At 37.1% G+C, this 18,164-nt stretch overlaps 3 protein-coding genes and 1 long non-coding RNA gene across 4 annotated transcripts; 2 read left to right on the forward strand and 2 right to left on the reverse strand.

The window, feature by feature from the left end:
• Positions 1–819: 819 nt before the first annotated feature.
• Positions 820–8,316, reverse strand: LOC21397077 (peroxisome biogenesis protein 5). Its single transcript, XM_010091420.2, has 15 exons — positions 8,044–8,316; positions 7,812–7,955; positions 7,364–7,493; positions 7,082–7,275; positions 6,496–6,744; positions 6,222–6,344; positions 4,814–4,966; positions 4,389–4,570; positions 3,725–3,971; positions 3,318–3,402; positions 3,040–3,149; positions 2,657–2,881; positions 1,979–2,044; positions 1,703–1,797; positions 820–1,579 (listed from the first exon to the last, which is right to left on the reverse strand). The coding sequence occupies exons 1-15, from the start codon at positions 8,161–8,163 to the stop codon at positions 1,501–1,503; spliced, it is 2,202 nt and encodes a 733-aa protein (XP_010089722.2). The 5' UTR covers positions 8,164–8,316; the 3' UTR covers positions 820–1,500.
• A 528-nt stretch (positions 8,317–8,844) lies between these two features.
• Positions 8,845–12,579, forward strand: LOC21397080 (COP9 signalosome complex subunit 6a). Its single transcript, XM_010091423.2, has 9 exons — positions 8,845–9,304; positions 9,388–9,476; positions 9,606–9,699; positions 10,052–10,113; positions 10,222–10,300; positions 10,446–10,538; positions 10,713–10,813; positions 11,059–11,114; positions 12,181–12,579. Exons 1-9 carry the CDS (start codon positions 8,959–8,961, stop codon positions 12,260–12,262), a joined length of 1,002 nt encoding a protein of 333 aa, XP_010089725.1. The 5' UTR covers positions 8,845–8,958; the 3' UTR covers positions 12,263–12,579.
• A 343-nt stretch (positions 12,580–12,922) lies between these two features.
• LOC21397081 (putative 4-hydroxy-4-methyl-2-oxoglutarate aldolase 3) lies at positions 12,923–15,004 on the reverse strand. The gene is made up of 3 exons (XM_010091424.2): positions 14,749–15,004; positions 14,499–14,627; positions 12,923–13,620 (listed from the first exon to the last, which is right to left on the reverse strand). Exon 3 carries the CDS (start codon positions 13,608–13,610, stop codon positions 13,110–13,112), a length of 501 nt encoding a protein of 166 aa, XP_010089726.1. The 5' UTR covers positions 13,611–13,620; positions 14,499–14,627; positions 14,749–15,004; the 3' UTR covers positions 12,923–13,109.
• Positions 15,005–16,647: 1,643 nt separating this feature from the next.
• On the forward strand, positions 16,648–17,950 carry LOC112090289. Its single transcript, XR_002901575.1, has 3 exons — positions 16,648–16,873; positions 16,964–17,043; positions 17,531–17,950. It is a non-coding gene; the product is annotated as an uncharacterized LOC112090289 (long non-coding RNA).
• Positions 17,951–18,164: the final 214 nt, after the last annotated feature.

Raw genomic sequence — 18,164 nt, forward strand, 5'->3', positions numbered from 1 at the left:
TGTTGTTGCTGCTCCAGTCCGGTACCGGACTGGAGACAATGACATCTATTTCCTTTCAAAATAGTAAAGTTTTATAATAAACTAAAAAAGAAGATGCTATATGTGTATGAACACGCACAAAAAATAAACATATAAATAAGAAGAAGGATGAAAAGGAATCATAGATAGGTGCTAAAGATTGAATAGGAATATTATATATGACATCTCTTTCCTTTCAAAATAGTAGTGCGACTGCGTGTGGCAGAGAGAGAGACAGACATGAATGACAAAGGTAAGTAAGCCCAGGCCAGAGAGTGTGAAATGTCATATATATATATATATATATATATATATTATATATTATATATATGCGGCCGTGCTCAACAAGTTAAAGCAACCCCACCACCATCACCACTTCCCTTCTCATCCTCATTCTTTTTTTTTTTCCTTTTCCATTTTATTACATTATTTACTACCACTATATATACACACATATATTCTTTGTCGTTTCTTTAACTTTTATATCTTACATGGGTTTAGCAATCATGTTCCATAATGACACACTTCTTTTTTTTTAGATATAAAAAAGGAAAATGACACTCTTCTGCATGGATAAAACAAGAGTATCTCTCATATGAAAAAAAAAAAAAAAAAAGCAAAAAAAAAAAAAAAAAAAAAAAAAAAAAAAAAAATTGCTCTGTGTGTGTGTGTGTGTGTGTGTGTGTGTGTGTGTGTGTGTATATAGATGTATATATATATATATGTATGTATATGGAAGTATGTACCTAGGTAATTGAATTTGAGGGTTTGAAGTTTTACCTTTGATGACTTTACCTGGTCTTTAATATTTTGTCGGCAACAATACATGAGCATTGTCATTATACGTATAGAATCACAATTCCATAAAGTATATTGCGTTAGAGTAGAGCTTAAAAAAAAGGTAATAATCATACAACGTAATTACACAATTACCCAATTAGTAAATGACCGACATCCTTAAAACGGAGCAACGCCTTTTTATCATCACTTTCAGATGAAAACATTCTTCTGTCCAACTAAAACAAAGTTAAAGCTATGTATGTATGTATGTATGCATGTATGTATGGATAATGTGATGATGATGATGAACCACATACGCATACACATACTTATTATTATTGACCTTTCTGGTCCGAGCCCACTAGGAGAGGACAAACATGTGAATGCTTGTTTTTGCTACAACTCAAACTGACCCAATGGGAACGGGTGGTGTTATTTTGTATTTTATTTGATTCAAACTCTCCAACTAGCCAGTTAGTTCCAAACAACAACCACAAATTTGCCTTTCTTTCTTTCTTTCTTCCTCAAAAAGTCATCCTTCCAAACACAAGGGACCATCTGCTCCGACATCCAAATGCAGCAAAACGACGGCGACGGAACCCTAACCGGTATCTCAATCCTTATCATGTCATTGGAACCCTAGCTAGCTACCATTGCTTCTCCAATAAAATCTGCATACTATTATTATTAGTTTTATTATTTTTATAGCGGAAACTCTTTTTGTAGAATATCAAGATTCCGAGAATCACAAGCTTCCAACATGTCACTCCTATCAGCACAGCTGCAACATAACAAAACAAAACGTACATAATTCATTCACCTTTCGAGGTATGATTGCATAGCAGCTTACCAACCACAAAAATGAAAATAAAAAAAGGAATCTCTCCGTCTTTTCTTATCATACCTTAAAGAAATTCTTAAGTACTGCCATGCATTATCTGCCTTTGGATTCATAGTGAGCGCACGAACATAATAACGAATTGAATCCTCGTGCATACCCTAAACGCCAAAAAAAAAAAAAAAAAAAAAAACGGGAAGAGAAGAAGCTCATTAGCTATTTGGTTTGGTTTTATTTGTCACAGATTTAAGTACAAGTATGAAGATTACAACATATGCGGAAATAACAAGCATTAGAAGAAACTAAATATAGCAGTAACTTAACAAGGGTTAGGGGATGAACCTGGTTAGCGTAACTGATACCCATGTTCGCCCAAGCACGAACATAATTGGGCTTCAAATCTAGTGCCTAACAATACAGGAAGATATAATGAATGTCAGAGTGATTTCAAGTTGAGAATGTTACCATAGGGCTGCAAGAATAACAGAAAATAACCATTTACCAACACAAATATATATTCATACTCAAATGAGTGACATCATTTCTTATTTTTGTAAAGCCTTGGAAGTTTAGGATTCAAATGCTAAACAGACAACAACAACAACAAGCCTTAATCCCAACTTAATTGGGGTCGGCTATATGGATTTCACTTTTCCACGCGGCTCTGTTTGAAATTAGACTTTCCAGAAGGCCTAGATCTAGAATGTCTTTCCTAACTACTTCGGTCCACATAATTCTTGGTCTACCTCTCCCTCTCCTAGTATTAGGTATAAGAATGTCCTCCCAAGCACGAACTGGTGCTTCTAGCGGTCTACGTTGGACATGCCCGTACCACCTCAAGCGGCCTTTGCCCACCTTATCTTCTATTGGTACTACACCTACTTTACTACGGATAACTTCATTTCTTATGCGATCCCAAATGCTAAACAGAAAAAGAAAAAAAATGTTGGGACCTAATTCCATGTTAAATTTCCCTTTCTTTTTATCCCTAGGAGAATACAAGGCATTTACGCAGACTACCTGTTGATAAGCCAATATTGCGTCAGCGCTCTGAATGCTATTTGCTTGTGTTGCGCCAAGCTTGTTCCAAAGAGAATAGTCATGCGGCTTGAGTTTCAAAGCAGTCTGGAAGGCATCGATCGCTTTGTCAAACTCTCTAGATAAGTTGTAAAGAACACCCAACACTATGTGTACATCGGCATCCTCGGGCGACATTTGAGCAGCTTCATTGAATATTCTAGCTACCTGGATGCAGCAAAGTAGACAGACAAATAAATAAAATGTTGCATACTCGCAAGGAAATTTGCATATTTTTTAATAGATAACTACACACTTGTGAGGATAAGAGTATGAGAAAGATGAAACACAGACGTACAAGCATTATTTACAAAGATAACACTTACATCAGCATAGTACAAAGAATCAGCCAACTCAGGAGGGGCAAGCGACCCGTATTTTGGATGATGGCGCAACCAACCATATAAATATTTTAGTGCAGCTGCCTGCTCCAACTCTGCATATTTAAAAAGAGATAATTATAAGCGTATTGATTGCTATTAGTAACATAATACCTCTAAGGACCGAGGAGTATAGTTCCCCAAACTGGCCAAAGTAACAGGATCTGAATGCAATAATTCATTATAATAGGTTAATTGTTTCACACCAAGAGCAACTTACTGACCATTCGTGTGACTCACACCAAGAGCGAGAAGCACTTCCAGATTTGTCGGATTGGCGTCCTGTGCACGCATCATAGCTGCAATAGCCTGCATAGATTACAAATTTACACTTGGTCTTGAAGAATATAAATTCGTATGATAGAACTGTTGATAACAAGAATAGAATAACAAAACCAAAACATAAGATAAAAAGCACTATGACTACACTAAGCTACAGTATGGATTGTCCAAAGCTTGACAATCCACAATTCCACCTTTCTTCTTTTTACAAAAGTAAGATTCTGATATAATGCAGTACACTATATTCTAAACAAAATGGAAATTGATTAGAAATTAGAGATGCAAAGTGCAATATTTGTAACCAAAACATGTGAAAAAATTGATTGACATCAAATGTTATTGATTTTACCTGTTGATCATCATCATTCTCAGCGTGTGCTATTCCAAGGAGTCTCCAACCTTCAGCATTCTCCGGGTTTTTCAGGACCTCAGCCTCTAAAGCAAGCACTGCTTCACTCAAAAGGCCTTTACGGAACATTTCTTGGCCTTCTTTTAAGGGATTGGGGTGACCAACATAAGGATTCATGTCAGAGAACACATAGACCCCCCTAGAAGCATCCGATCGCTGCTTGGCAGCTACTTGCTCATTCAGGTACCTATTTTCCAAATACCATATACGGATTTATATAGATTCACATCATGTTTTCAGAAGAAGAAAGCACTTAACATATCCAATTTTTCATACTCATTGATTTTATTACTTAGCGTCAGGCTGACCGTGCCACTGTGCCATAAATATAAATAATGGCACATGGCCAGTTTAAATTCATAATCGGCAGACTTCAAAATTTGGACTCCCGCATTTAACATTGTTAATCAATTACCATTGGAATAAACTGGCACCTTATTACCCTAAGACATAATAGATTAGCATCATGGCAAACAGTAAAGTAGCAGTGGTTAGGAAGAAGTGGACAACCACTTCTTCATCTTGAAGATACACAATCGATAACATAAAAGCAAATTTGGCCATTTACGTTACTAAATATTCATTGCAGAGCAAGCATACTTACTCATCATAAGCATTAGCCCAACTATCGGCAGCTCCTTCACCAACTTGCCTCCCAAATTCATCTGCCCATTCTTCATCTAGGTGCAAATTAGAAAACTCATTGACCCACTGGTCATCGACTGATCCACGCTTTTCTTCACCAGAAGTAAACTCATTCACCCAGCGATCAGTTCCACGAGAAGTCTGCAAACCTCAAGCAATCAGGTACCAGAAATGTTTTTACTAGGACAACAACTACAGTCTACTGAAACTAAGAATTACATGCATGCTATGAGACTTGATCATGGAAATCAGAATCCGGGGACATTTAACTCCTTAAGCAAAAGATATCTATTGGCAGAAACACACACACCGAATAAGCTTTTATATGCACAAGAGAAATAACAACGATTGGCTACAGCAATTTATAAATAGTTTTTTACATACAAATTCATCAGCCCAAGAGGGACCCGCATTGTACTGCTGTTGATACTCTGTTGCCCAGTCCCCAGATGATGTAGCAGTCTGCCTCACTTGATTATCATCCATAGTAAGTTCGCCACGACTCATCTTTGATACAAACTGAAGAAACTTTGAATTCTGAATAAATGACAACTTCATGAATTAGTTCACATAAAATATAAAAAGAAAAATAGAAACAATAAAAACTTTTGATAATTGTTCAAAGATAAAGAGTGATAATGTTAGGATCGTGGTTGAGTCCCACATTGCTAATGTATGGGCTTAGCATGTGGGTTTATAACCACTTGGGCACCCTCTCCCTACAAGCTAGTTTTTGGGGATGAGTTCTACCCAAGGGTTATAACAATTGGTATCAGAGCATGCTCCTCCTCAGGCCCACGTTGCGGAAGGACCTGGGGAGGGGCGACCTGGAAAGGCCAGAGTGGGCCATCCAGAGTGGGCCGCCATGGACGTCGGCGTCGGAAGCGTGCTGGTATGTTAGAATCCTGATTGAGTCCCACATTGCTAAAGTATGGGCTTAGCATTTGGGTTTATAACCACTTGGGCACCCTCTCCCTACAAGCTAGCTTTTGGGGATGAATTCTACCCAAGGGTTATAACAGAAAAATGTTGGTGAAAGTTTTTCTAGACGTCTCACACAAATATATGGGTCCATACTCAATTCCTTGACCAAATATCAGTCAATAAAGAAAGCAAAAAAGATAAGTATTAATAGAAGGATTTTCAATTACTACATTCTGGCTGGTTTTGAAATTTGAATACCTTCAGCCACAGAAAGCATGCTAGACTGCCTGGAATATGTAGCATGAAGAAAATAATTTATAAATAGTGAAGATATGTGGACTTTCAAGGTACGTCCCAGGCTATTCAATCATGACAACATCGAGAAATTTTACAATCGAAGTACCAAACCCATCAATTTTTAAGATGGCACCCAATCCTCGAAAAAGAGGGATTTGATCATATGCTTCGTTACCTAGTATGCCAACTATTTCAGCCCCTTCTAGAGTGACATACAATAAGCAGTTGAGCGAGGAAGAAGAAAAATGTTTTGGCTCACTTCAGCAGGCCCAAAAAAAAAAAAAAAAAAAAAAAAAAAAAAAAAAAAAAAAAAAGAAGAAAGAAAGAAAGAAAGAAAAAGAAAAAAGAAAAGGTTCCACATATGGGTGGCGAAAAGCCTATGAGTGTCCATGTTTCTGAAATTGTAGATCGACTAGAGTATACAACAGTAGAAAAGTTATGAAAGCCTACGAAGATTATTTTCTAGAGCTTGCACAATGATAACACTCTCCGAAAATTTGGAAATAAAGCTCATGCTAATTAAGTGCAAATTTTAAGAGAAGCGTAAAGGTTATTGTCCTCGCTTATAGACCTGAAATTTAGGGTCATGGTTTTGAGCTAATGTGTTGGCAAGCATACGACTCTGCTCCATTGCAGCTAAATTTGCAAGATTTGCACTTCCCATGTGATCCATGGATGCCAACTGAGACTGCTCCTGTGACCACAAAATTACACGATCAAAAGCAATATACACATGCCTTGAAGGATGTTCCATGATACTTGCAATGAATGGCCATGAAACAATGAAACGATTTCAAAATTCAGGTTCAAATTTATAGATGGGAAAATTTCTAGTGTTTGCTTGCCTGCTGAAATTCTGAGGCCCAACCATTAGCACCATGTTGTTGTTCAAATGAGTGGGCCCAAGCATCAGGATCACCGTGTTCTATTCGATGCTGCCCGAATTCAGCAACCCATCCATCTGTAGGATGCAGAGGCTTTATGATGCCTTGGGATTCATTCCAGTAGTCGTCCAGTTCCCGTAATCTAGCATGTAGAGGTCCCTTAACCTGGCCATTGTTGTCGATATCCAAAGAACACAAAAGGGCATTCACCTGACCAATTAACAAGTGCACAAAAACTTACCACTGTTAGGAAATCCACACCATCACTTTCTTTTCAAAAAATAAAAATAAAAAAGGAGCTCAAGCTTCTTGTTGTTGTTCTTGCAGTTTGTGGTGGTTAGAGATGTAAATATGTACCTATGGTTACTAAAACAATAGCAAACAGGTATATGATTCAAATCCCAAGTTGAGAAAATTTCGTCGATTGATGAGTGTGGTGCTCATTCTTACAATTCATAAAGGGGCACATTATAAAACTGGGCCAAAGAGACCAAAACAAACTCTAAAGCTTGTTACATCCAAACGAGGCAATAGACGGGCTTCAAACCTGCGCGTTAATAAACTCTTCGCCTTTATCGGCGAAGATGTGTCTGGCCATTATGCTGGTGCGGTCGCGTATGCATTGTTTGTCACCTTGAGACAATCCTAAGAGGGGAAGAGGAGCAGGACGAAAAGGAATTCCGCCACGGCTGCTCTCAACAAACGAGTGCAGAAAGTTGGACAGCACTCTTTGAGGCGGCCCTGCAGTTCATTTGAAAACAATAATAAAGTTGGAACTTGAAAGAGGAGAGAGAGGAAGTTAGAGGTGTGGGGGAGAATGTTAGGATACCATCCAAAGTGGGTTGAAGTTGAAGGTGAGAAGGAAGATGAGATTGGGAAGAGGCCTGTTGTGTCTCATCCCACGCATCCGAAAGCGAGGAATAATCGGCAGAGCGGAAGGCGCCGATGAAATCCGATCCCTGACATGGCAACACAACACAATTAATGACATACATATATATACAGAATCTAAAACATTAGAACTGAATTCCAACTCCAAAGACTGAAGTTGAAATTAAAAGAAATGCATAATCGTAAGAGAGTAGTAATATTCAGTAACGTAAAAAGGTAGCAAATTGAGTATTGGGTTTGTTTTATTAACGACAACTAATTCAAGTGTTGTAGTCTGTCAGATATCATATCATCATAAGATATGGATGATGGATTATGGAGAGAATTAAATTAAAATAAATTAATTAAGAGGAAGAAGAAGAAGAAGAAGAAGAAGAAGGGGTTACCTGGGAGGAAGGAGGCAACAAAGGACGGTCGAACTCGGAACCAGGGAGCTGATTAATAAGAGGTTGATCCAACAACTGCGCATCTCTTTCCGATGACGCCGCCGCCGCCGCCGCCGCCGAGGTGGGAATCTCCTCTAGCCTCTCCTGTATTGTATGCAATTGAATTTTGTGAATATAAAAAAAATCAATCAAATAAAATCCCAACTGCTTTGCAAATAACAAATAAATTAACCTTAGTCTTGGAAGAAGAGCCGAGAAGAGCGTTGGCGAGAGCGCCCAGAGGATTCGATGAAGAAGATGAGCCTGGAACCGCACAAGCAGCCCCTCCCGTTACCACCTCTCGCATCGCCATAATCTCTCTCAATATTCACCACCGCAAATTCAATCAATCACTCTTTGTAATTTATAATTTATAACATGCCTTCCCTCTTCCCCTTAATAATAGTCTTATGTTATCTACTCTTTTTTGCTTCTGCTTCTTCTTCTTCTTCTTCTTCTTATTTTCTTCCTCTTCTTCTACTATTATAATAATAATAATAAATTATTTATTTTATTGGAGGTGGATGATGCATTATTATTCGGTGTGTGGTAGCTTTGGAATTGCAAAATCGATAACTGCGTGCGTGTGTCTGTGTCTACACTTTCCTATGCTGACGAAAGCCAACTTCTTAATATGGGCCCAGAGCTACCGCTATTTGTAAATGGGCCGGCCCGCTTTTATTTTTATTTTTATTTTAAAAAAAAAACAACGAGAAATAAAAAATATGAAAAAGCAAAATAGCCAAAAATATTAATGTCTAAATTATCCCTTTTAAATAAAATCCTAGTCCTTAATTTTTTTTATAAAAAAAAAAAAAGATTTTGAGTTAATTATATATGAGGAATTTGATTATTTTTCAAAAAATTTATTTGTAAAATATAGAATTAACAATTCGAATCAGACATTAATTGTTAATTAAAAATAAGAAAAATAAAATAAAATAAAAGAATAAGAAAGGAAAACAGGGAAAAGGAAGGAAGGAAGGCAGGCAAGCAAAAGGGGAGATTGTGAAGAAAATAAAGGGCAGGCAGAGTGAGCGGCCGGAAAAAGGCGGAGCCCTAAAATTAGAACTAAAAACCGTAAAATTGGAGGGGAAATTGGGGGGGAATGGCGTCGGCGGCGTCGTCGTCGTCGAACTCGAGCAGCGGACTGACGTTCAAGCTGCATCCGCTGGTGATAGTCAACATCTCCGATCACTTCACCCGAGTCAAGTCTCAGCAGCAGCGGACTTCTTCTTCTCCGTCTTCTCCTTCTTCTTCTGATAATGATATCAATGATCAACAACAACAACAACAACAACAGCAGGAGCATCAACAGCCTCCTCGCGTGTACGGCTGCGTCATCGGAGTACAGAGGGGCCGTACGGTCGAGATCTTCAACAGCTTTGAGCTTCTCTACGATCCCTCCACCCATTCTCTCGACCGCCCCTTCCTCGAGAAGAAGCAGGAGCTCTGTATGTTTTGCTTCTTCTTCTTCTTGTTACTATTTCTTCTCTTTCCTTTCTTTAGGGTTTTCAGGGTTTTTCTTTTCGTTCAGATAAGAAGGTTTTCCCTCACTTTTACATCCTGGGCTGGTACTCCACCGGAAGCGACGCTCTCGAATCCGACATGCACATTCATAAAGCCGTATGTACCTCCTAATCCTAAATCTTAATCTTTTCTTACATGAATTTGTGGAAACCATTCCTCTTTTTTTTTTTTTTTTCCTTCTCTTTTCTACACGCCCTAATCATAATTTCAACAAAACACGCACAGTTGATGGACATCAATGAAAGCCCGGTTTATGTTCTGCTGAATCCTTCCATCAATCATGCCCAGAAGGATCTCCCTGTTACCATTTTCGAGAGTGGTACGTATCTATGCCTGCCCGTATCTCGAAACAAACTCTAAAATAATACTAGATTCGATTATTATGTTTATAAAGGGTCTAATTAGTGATTAGTTATCGTCTATATTTAATTACTTTTGCACTTAAAATAGCTTGTTTCTGATTTGTAAAACTACTACTATAGCCAAATGATTTTGATTGGGATTTTTTCTTCTTTTGTTATTAGCCCAATTAGGAAAAAAAAATCCTTTTAATGTTGCTCTATTTAATATTTTTTCTACTGAATTTAATTTTTTTTAAAAACAATGATAAAAAACATGAACTATAAAATTTTTTAAAAGAATTAGGACCTCAACAAATTTGCAAAATTAAGAGCTGCATGTCATTGATGGAGTGCCGCAGCTAATTTTTGTACGCTCAAGCTACACTATTGAGGTTCGTTCGTTCGTTACACATACATACATACATACCTTGTTTATCTTATTTACTAAATTAAAATTACACATTTATATTTATTTATTTGTTTATTTATTCGATTGAAAGACTGTAGAAGCAGAAAGGATCTCAGTTGATCATGTTGCTCATCTTAAACCATCTGATGGCGGTTCCGCCGCAACACAACGTCAGCCCTTCTTTCTCTCTCTTTTTCTCTTTGCCGCCGCTTAAATCTTTGATTCCCTCATTTCAGTTCAGTTGAGAAATGTAATGTAATTCTTGTGTACTTACTATTGACATTATTAAGTTGGTTGGGTTGTTTGCAATTGCAGTGGCTGCCAACCTCACAGGCATACATAGTGCCATCAAAATGCTAAACAGCAGAATAAGGGTGCTTCATCACTATCTACTTTCTATGCAGAAAGGTATATGAATTTCTTTATTCTCTACTAATGTTTGTTTGTTTTACTGATCTATTATTCGAGTAATTAGAGGCGACGGAGAGAAACCTCGCGATACTGTATTATGCCAACTTTGTTTTCTTAAGAAAAAGAGGACTGGACCGATGCTTTTGTTTCTGTTGTGCATATGCATTGCAGGTGAAATACCTTGTGAGAATTCACTACTAAGGCAAGTGTCGAGTCTTCTGAGAAGGTTGCCAGCTATTGAATCTGGAAAGTTCCTAGATGATTTCTTGATGGTAAGTGTTGCTTATTTCTTAGAAATTGGAAAAGCCAATGATTTGGTGGTTTTTTTATTTGTATTATTCGGTGGTTTTTATATGTGTATTCGGTTCAATGAAGTGGTAAGGGGGAAAAAAAAAAACAAAGTGATTGAGAATTTACATGCTAATATACTAAATTAGATTAATCTACTCGTTATGATTCCTACGAATGGCTTTATTGCCAACTCACTCACTGTCTATGTGTCTACATTGTTCTATAGGAATACAATGATACATTGTTGATTACATACCTAGCCATGTTCACCAACTGCTCGAGGTATGATATGAGACCTTCTCAGATCTTTTGAAATTTTTATCATCCTAATTTATACCTTTCCATTAAAAAGATTAGATCTTTATTGTTTCAACGCGGTAAGAGAAAAGAATATAATACTTGTCAAGTGGGGTTTAAACACGTGTTCAGCTGCTAGTACCAAGTAACTTGCTAGCCTTGACTTGCCATGCAATTTAGATAGAGCTTGAGCTTTATTGTGGGCTCAACGAGATAACAATTTTCATGATACGCTTGCTAATTTCTAAGCACGCTGGCATTCTTAAATAGATAACCTATGTAGCTTAGAGCTTGTTTCATAGGAGGGAAAAGTGCAAGGAGTTGGGGGTGAGAGGACGTTAGGACCCATGATTGTTTGATATGAGAAAAAAGAGGAGGGAATGAACGGATTGGGTGAAGGATTTCAAATCCTTCAAAGAACACCGATTTAATCTCTCCAAATGTAGAGAGATTAGAGGAGAGAATCCGTACTAAACATAACGAGAGAAATTTCCTCTGCTTGCTTTCTATTTTTCTTGCCTAGGTTATACATCTTTCTTCCATTCTTATTTTCTTTCCCTCTTACAAAACATAGTCTTATGTTGGTAAGGGCAAATTTGCAACTCATGTGCCTGTGCCCATTTAGGGGGCCTTTTAGCTCATGGGTTCATGTGATTTGAACCGTGAACGCATTCCAAACCATTGTTTGGATGCACAAGTTTTTGGCCCAGTTTGAACCATGATGTGATGTTTTAAACCAGTTGAACTAGGAAAATCAAAACTTGGACTCTCACTATTATATGGTTTGAACCCGTGTTCCAAACCAGACTTTTAAGACTTTATAGTTCAAACCATCACATTTTGAACCCCTGAACCTTTAGGACCCTAAACCAAACTAATTAGGTTCCTTTGAATGTTCTTGCCAATTTTGCAGAATATGTAGAAATTTAGAATTTTATGTATCAAGTAAACTAGAACTGTGAACACAGATATTAGTAAACTCCATTCTGCTGAATTCCACAATTGCTTCCCATATTTTGACAATTGACTTTTTTTTCCCCTCGTCTCCCAGCACAATGAATGAGCTAGTCGACAAGTTCAACACGGCTTATGACAGGCATAGTCGAAGGGGCGGAAGGACTGCTTTTTTCTGAAAATTGGTTACTCTTTTAAGTCTTATCTGATAATCTGAGTGACTTGAGAGTAGCGAGTGCTGCTGTTTGTTTGAAAGTCGGCACATGCAAGCAAGCTTTTAGAAATTATGTTTCTAAGACGTGAACCATACAGAAACAAAAAGAATCTGAGATTTTGAGGGTATATTCATTTTGTTTACTTAACTGTGCGTAGTGTAAGATATGAGAATTGAGATTCAATTTTCTTGTAAGGGTTCAAAATTCAGCCATTTCTGGTCTTTCTACGGATCGAAAAGAAATTTACTCAGTCAATATTGGAAATTGGAAAAGACAAATGACGAGAACATCGGTCTTTTACTTTCTGGTAATTGGTGTGTAAATAACCAAAAGTTTACAACCAAACTTATTCCAGGACAATTGTCCTCGAAGCAGTCGAAAACAAGACAACGAAAATCGCCCTTAAAACTCAAAATGTCTGACTGCAACATCACTTGAATTTGGACGCTGCATCTCCCCAATTAGTAGTCATTGAAATTTTTCACTCTTTTTATCGCCGTAGCGTTGGTGTTGTCACACTCGTGCTTTGCAAAGACAACAAGTATTATAAACTATCAAAAACAAAAACGACCAGAGTGAGAAACAGACAATTTTGAAACTATGGTCTAGTCCCGAACTAGCACAGAACAAGAAAAAAAATAAATAAATAAATAAAAGGTACAAAGATAAGTAGTGAAACGACATGTGGAGTAGAAAACACGAGCAATTTCCTAGGGATTGTAATGTGAATTGAGAGTATTTCATGTTATCCTCTCTCAAATCTCAAATCTCAGTTCTTATTGATGTGATAAAATTGTAAAGTCTAAAGACTTCAGATAGAGAGCTCAGTTTTGGAGATAAGAATGCCATCGCTATCTGCATATAACCATTCTCCGTCACGTATCAAGGCTCCTCCAACGTGGACAGGCACGTGCTTCTCCCCGACTCCTTTCTTGTTTGATTTCACAGGATGAGATGCCAAAGCCCTGACCCCAATATCACAGCCGTTGATCTCATCAACATCTCTGATGCAGCCATTCACCACGATCCCGGCCCACCCCATGTTCTGTGCCAGCTGCCCCAGATTCCCCCCAACCAAAGCACATCTCATACTCCCTCCCCCATCTATCACCAACACCCTTCCCTCTCCTTTGCCCTCCAAAACCTCCCTCACCAACACATTGTCCTCGAACACCTTCAGCGTAACCACGGGCCCCGCAAACGCCCTGCACTGCCCGTACGTCTTGAACAGCGGCTGCAACACATGCAGCTCCCCGGTGGCAAGAAGTGCTGCATTTGTGTCGCAGACTTCCGCGGTTGCCAGTGCTGCCATTTTTCTTTCACTAGATGGAATGGAATGGAATGGTTAATTACATCCTATTCATTTAATAACAGTAAAGAGTTTTCAAGCACCAGAGAGACCTTTTCATAATGCAAAAATTATGACTAAGCACAAAAGTTGTATTGTGGCACAATGTCCAATGATAGTCGGATAATGTTTTTGACAATTATCACACTAAAGGTCCGTTTAGTTCGTTGATTTAAGTTTTTAATTCGAGTTGAGATGTGATTTTATGTGAAAATTTTTTATTATAACAGAAAAGTTAAATATGACTGTTTCTAAGAGCTTTTAACTGTAGTAAAACTCGAATTCTAAACTCAAATTAGTGAAATGAATGGGATCTAAGAATAAGATATTGCATGTATAACAGCAGAAAGACCCAACTCTACTATTTTTCAACTACCAAATGCAATTAATTAATAAGAGTGGGACGAACATATACAAAAGCGCGATTATTCAAATTAGTGAAATGAATGGGATCTAAGAATAAGATATTGCATGTATAACAGCAGAAAGACCCAACTCTACTATTTTTCAACTACCGAATGCAATTAATTAATAAGAGTGGGACGAACATATACAAAAGCGCGATTAGAGTAAGGAATGCTTAGAGGCAAACAAGTAATTCTTTTGTTTCTTAATTAAAGCAAAGAAGCCAACTACGTAATCCGTAACAGTTTTATTTAGTCAAATAATGAATTGCTTGCCCAATCACAAGATTCGAATTTTCCACGCCCAAGAACAAAATAAGATATTTAGCAATATGGAGCGATTGAAAAAGGGAAAAAATAAATAAATAAATAAAGCAAAAGGAAAGAACAGAAAAGAAAAAGGAAAAAGAAAAAGAACGGAGAAAAAGGGACTTAAATTGAAGCTTACCCAGAAATAGGAAGGGAAGAGGATAAATATTAAAACTTTGGTTGTGTTTGAAGGGCCTCGAATCTTCACCCTTCAACCCTTTAGTCTCCTGCTTCTGATTTCTGAATTCTCTACACGTTGTTCTCAGTCCTGCGATTAAGAACTTTCCATATAATTGAGTCATATCCATCTAATATAGAATATATATTAATAATAATATAATTGATTACGTCATATATATGTATATGTAGAAGAAATAGGGTAGCAATACATTGCAATAGCAAACAAAGAGATGATGTCATTTTCTTTTTATCATTGAATCGGGTGAATTGCTGCGATTATTGTTTTCTGTGCCTTCTTCTGACTGACATCGTAATCCCCACCAAAGTTTGTTACCTTCAGGAATCAGGATTCGTCTCATCTCTTTGATTTGCGATTAACTCCTCAGGCCTATTTTCAGACGGGACATGGAAGTTCGAAGCACACTTTTTAAAAAGTTAATTTTTTAAGTTGAAATCTCAATCTCTTGCGGTAGATCTTATAGTCTTAACAAGTAGTATCAAAGAGCGGTAAGTACTATTTATTTAAATTTAATTTCTGAATTGAAATAAGTGTTACGAATGAAACATTTTTGTCAACAAAAGAAATTCTCTCTCCTCTGGCATCACAGCCTATTCTCTACCGGCTTCTGAAAGAAGATCGGATTGGTGAACAAGATGCTTCCTCTCCTCGGCTCACTTCACTACCTTTAGAGAAAACAGTTCCAGCAGAAGACGAAGAAGACTCTCGGATGACACTTCTTTTCTTCTTTGTACGAGTCTCTAAGAGCAGGGGATTCGAGAATAAGTAAGAAAGAGCCTCTCGTCCATTAAGGTCTAAGTTGCGCTGTACTCTGGGCATATTCAAACTCCTAACTTATCTAGCCGGTGTTTGCTAGGTTTATTGAGCTAACTGACTACTGCTTTCACTGGAAGCGGCTTAGCTTGTGTTATGCGTAAGACATCTAGATTGGCTTGGCAGGTTCGAGCGTAGATCGGTTGGTTTGTCTTCGGCGATAAGCCTACCTTTGAAAGGAGCCAGGAAAGCAAGCCTTTAAGCCAGAAGTGGAAAGCCGCTCTCTCGGAAGTCAGAACGAATACCGAGACCCCTTTCTTTCATTCAGCGACTGGGTACGCACTTCGCCATGAAAGATCTTGGTGATCTTCATTTCATTTCTTCTTGGGAAGTTGAAAAAAGTTTATATGTCAAAATCTCTAAGAAATCGATTATATTTGAAAAAATATTTGTATGAGTTGAAGATGGATAAAGAAAGTGATGTTAGGAACCATATAAAAATTTGAATAAGTGCATAACTCAATTATTAAGTGTAGATGTCAAAATTAATGAGAAAGATAAAACGGTAATTTTGTTGACCTCCTTACCTAAATCACATGAGACTTTGGTAGCTACATGGATGAGGTGTCAACTACTCTGTTAGAGATTGCAAATATAAAGAAGCCAAGTAGTACGTCTCATACTGAGCAAGTTTTAATGGCACGAAGTCAGATTCAAATAGGGGTAGAAGTAAGTCACGAAGGTGATATTATGATAAAAGAGATGATCGTTTTCAATCCCGATCAAGGAAGGATATTGAGTGCTACGATTGTCATAAGAAATTGTATATTAGGAGAAATTGTGAAGAATTAATAAAGCACCCTGAAAAAAAGAGAAAATAAGAAACCTAAGAGACTTCAGATTCTACAAATGTTGTTGACTACATGTATGACAATGAAGATAATGTTTATTAAGTCATTACTGATAAAAATATTTCTGACTCATAAGTTTATTTGTAAGGTATGATTTTTATGATAATTCTAATGAGATTTAATCTTCTTGATTCACACATGAACCGTTGAACATGTTGTTCACGGCTATGATAGTTAAATAATTGGTGAAAAACTCATGAAATTAAATTATGAATAGAATTTTTAACATTGTACTCTTAACCGGAGTGTCGAAATTAATCAAGAATAGAATTTTCTCAAAATTCCATTTCAAGGTTAATTTTGCAATTTTGCCAAAATTCAGTGTTGAAAATAGAATTTTTGAAAAATGTGTGATCCAAACTATGATTTCAAAAATAACTCTCCCTTTCATTTTCAGACTCATCCACTCTCTCTCTCTCTAAAATTCGTTTCTAGAAAGAGAAAGCTCAATAAACCTAAACCACTCAAACCACCTCCAAATTCAAAGTTTTGTCTTTTATCAAAATATCTTCCTCACTCCATTGTTTGATCATGCACGAACGTTTTCAAGTGTTCAAAGAGGATTATAGAGTCCAAAATTTATGCTAAAGTGGCTGCCATTTTAAAATCCGAGAGTTGTTACATACTGTTGCAAGTTGTGGTTGTGTTTTGGTAAGTTCCTCTCTAACAAACTTCCTTTTTAACAATTTCTCTCCATGGTTGTCTATTAATCCGAATTTTTTGTTCTTCTTTCTCGGTAAGAATCTTATTTTAATCAAATCCTTCAAGCTAAGAACGAGTTTTCATCATCAATGGAGCCTAAAACAGCTTTTTCTTTAAGGGTGAGTTTTTAAGCTCTTGTAATTTTGGTCCTATGTTAGAATATAGTTTTTTGTTCTTGTTTTGAGTATTATAGCTAAATCTCTTGCTGGTTGAGTAATATAAACTCTTTAAATGTCTCACATCATTAAGGGGTGATGTTCTTCCTTATAATTCTTTATCTATATCCTTCTCCGGCCAATATGGGATTGTAAAGTTTTCTTAGATTTCATGCTTCAAGGTATTGATGATTATTACAGTCACTCTTCTTTGTGGAGGTCCAACATCCTCGTTGGACATATTTCTAGCTAGGTACAGTTTTTGATACCCTAAAAGGTCTCATATCATTAGAAGATGGCATTGTTCACTTTAGGTCTGAACATGCACAGTTTTACTTTTAAGTTTCACCTCAAAAGACTTCATACTATTAAAAGATGGTGTCATTCTTTATAAACAGTTATCTATAACTATTCTCAGGCGATGTGAGACTCACAACTTACTTTTTCTTAGACTTTTTTCTTCAAGAGATTGATGATTGTCATAACTACCCCACAATTTGGGGGCCCAACATCCTCGTTAGCCATACATTTAACTTGGTGTAGGCTCTGATACCATTCTATAAATGGCCCACATCTTCGGAACTACTTCATGAGCCTTCTTCTAGCACCGCTCCAACCGTTCTTCACACATTTCCGGTATAGATATGTGTATACACATAATATAAAGAATTCTTTTTACTAGCAAAAAAACAGGCTGTAATTCTTTTGTTTACAAGGCAAATGAGCCTAGCCAACCAAGTAACATTTCTAATCCAGAATTGTTTTATTTAGTCAAATAATGAATTGCTCAGAAGATTCAAACTTTCCACGCCCAACAACAAAATACGATAAGCGAGACGATGAATTAATAGATACAATTATTGTGTGTTTGGAGGGCCTTGAATCTTCACCACTTCGACTCTAATCGCTGTTTTTGATTTCTGATTTTCTCTACTAAACGTTTATTCTCAGTCCTGCTTTTTAAGTTGTCATTATCATACATACCACTAGGAACTTTCCGTGTATATATGAAGTATCTGTAACTGTCGTTATAGATTTATAATATAATATAATAAATTAAATGTCCGTTTAGTTCGCTGATTTAA

The sequence above is a fragment of the Morus notabilis genome, unplaced genomic scaffold, assembly GCF_000414095.1.
Source record: "Morus notabilis unplaced genomic scaffold, ASM41409v2 Scaffold49, whole genome shotgun sequence".
Lineage (NCBI taxonomy): Eukaryota > Viridiplantae > Streptophyta > Magnoliopsida > Rosales > Moraceae > Morus > Morus notabilis.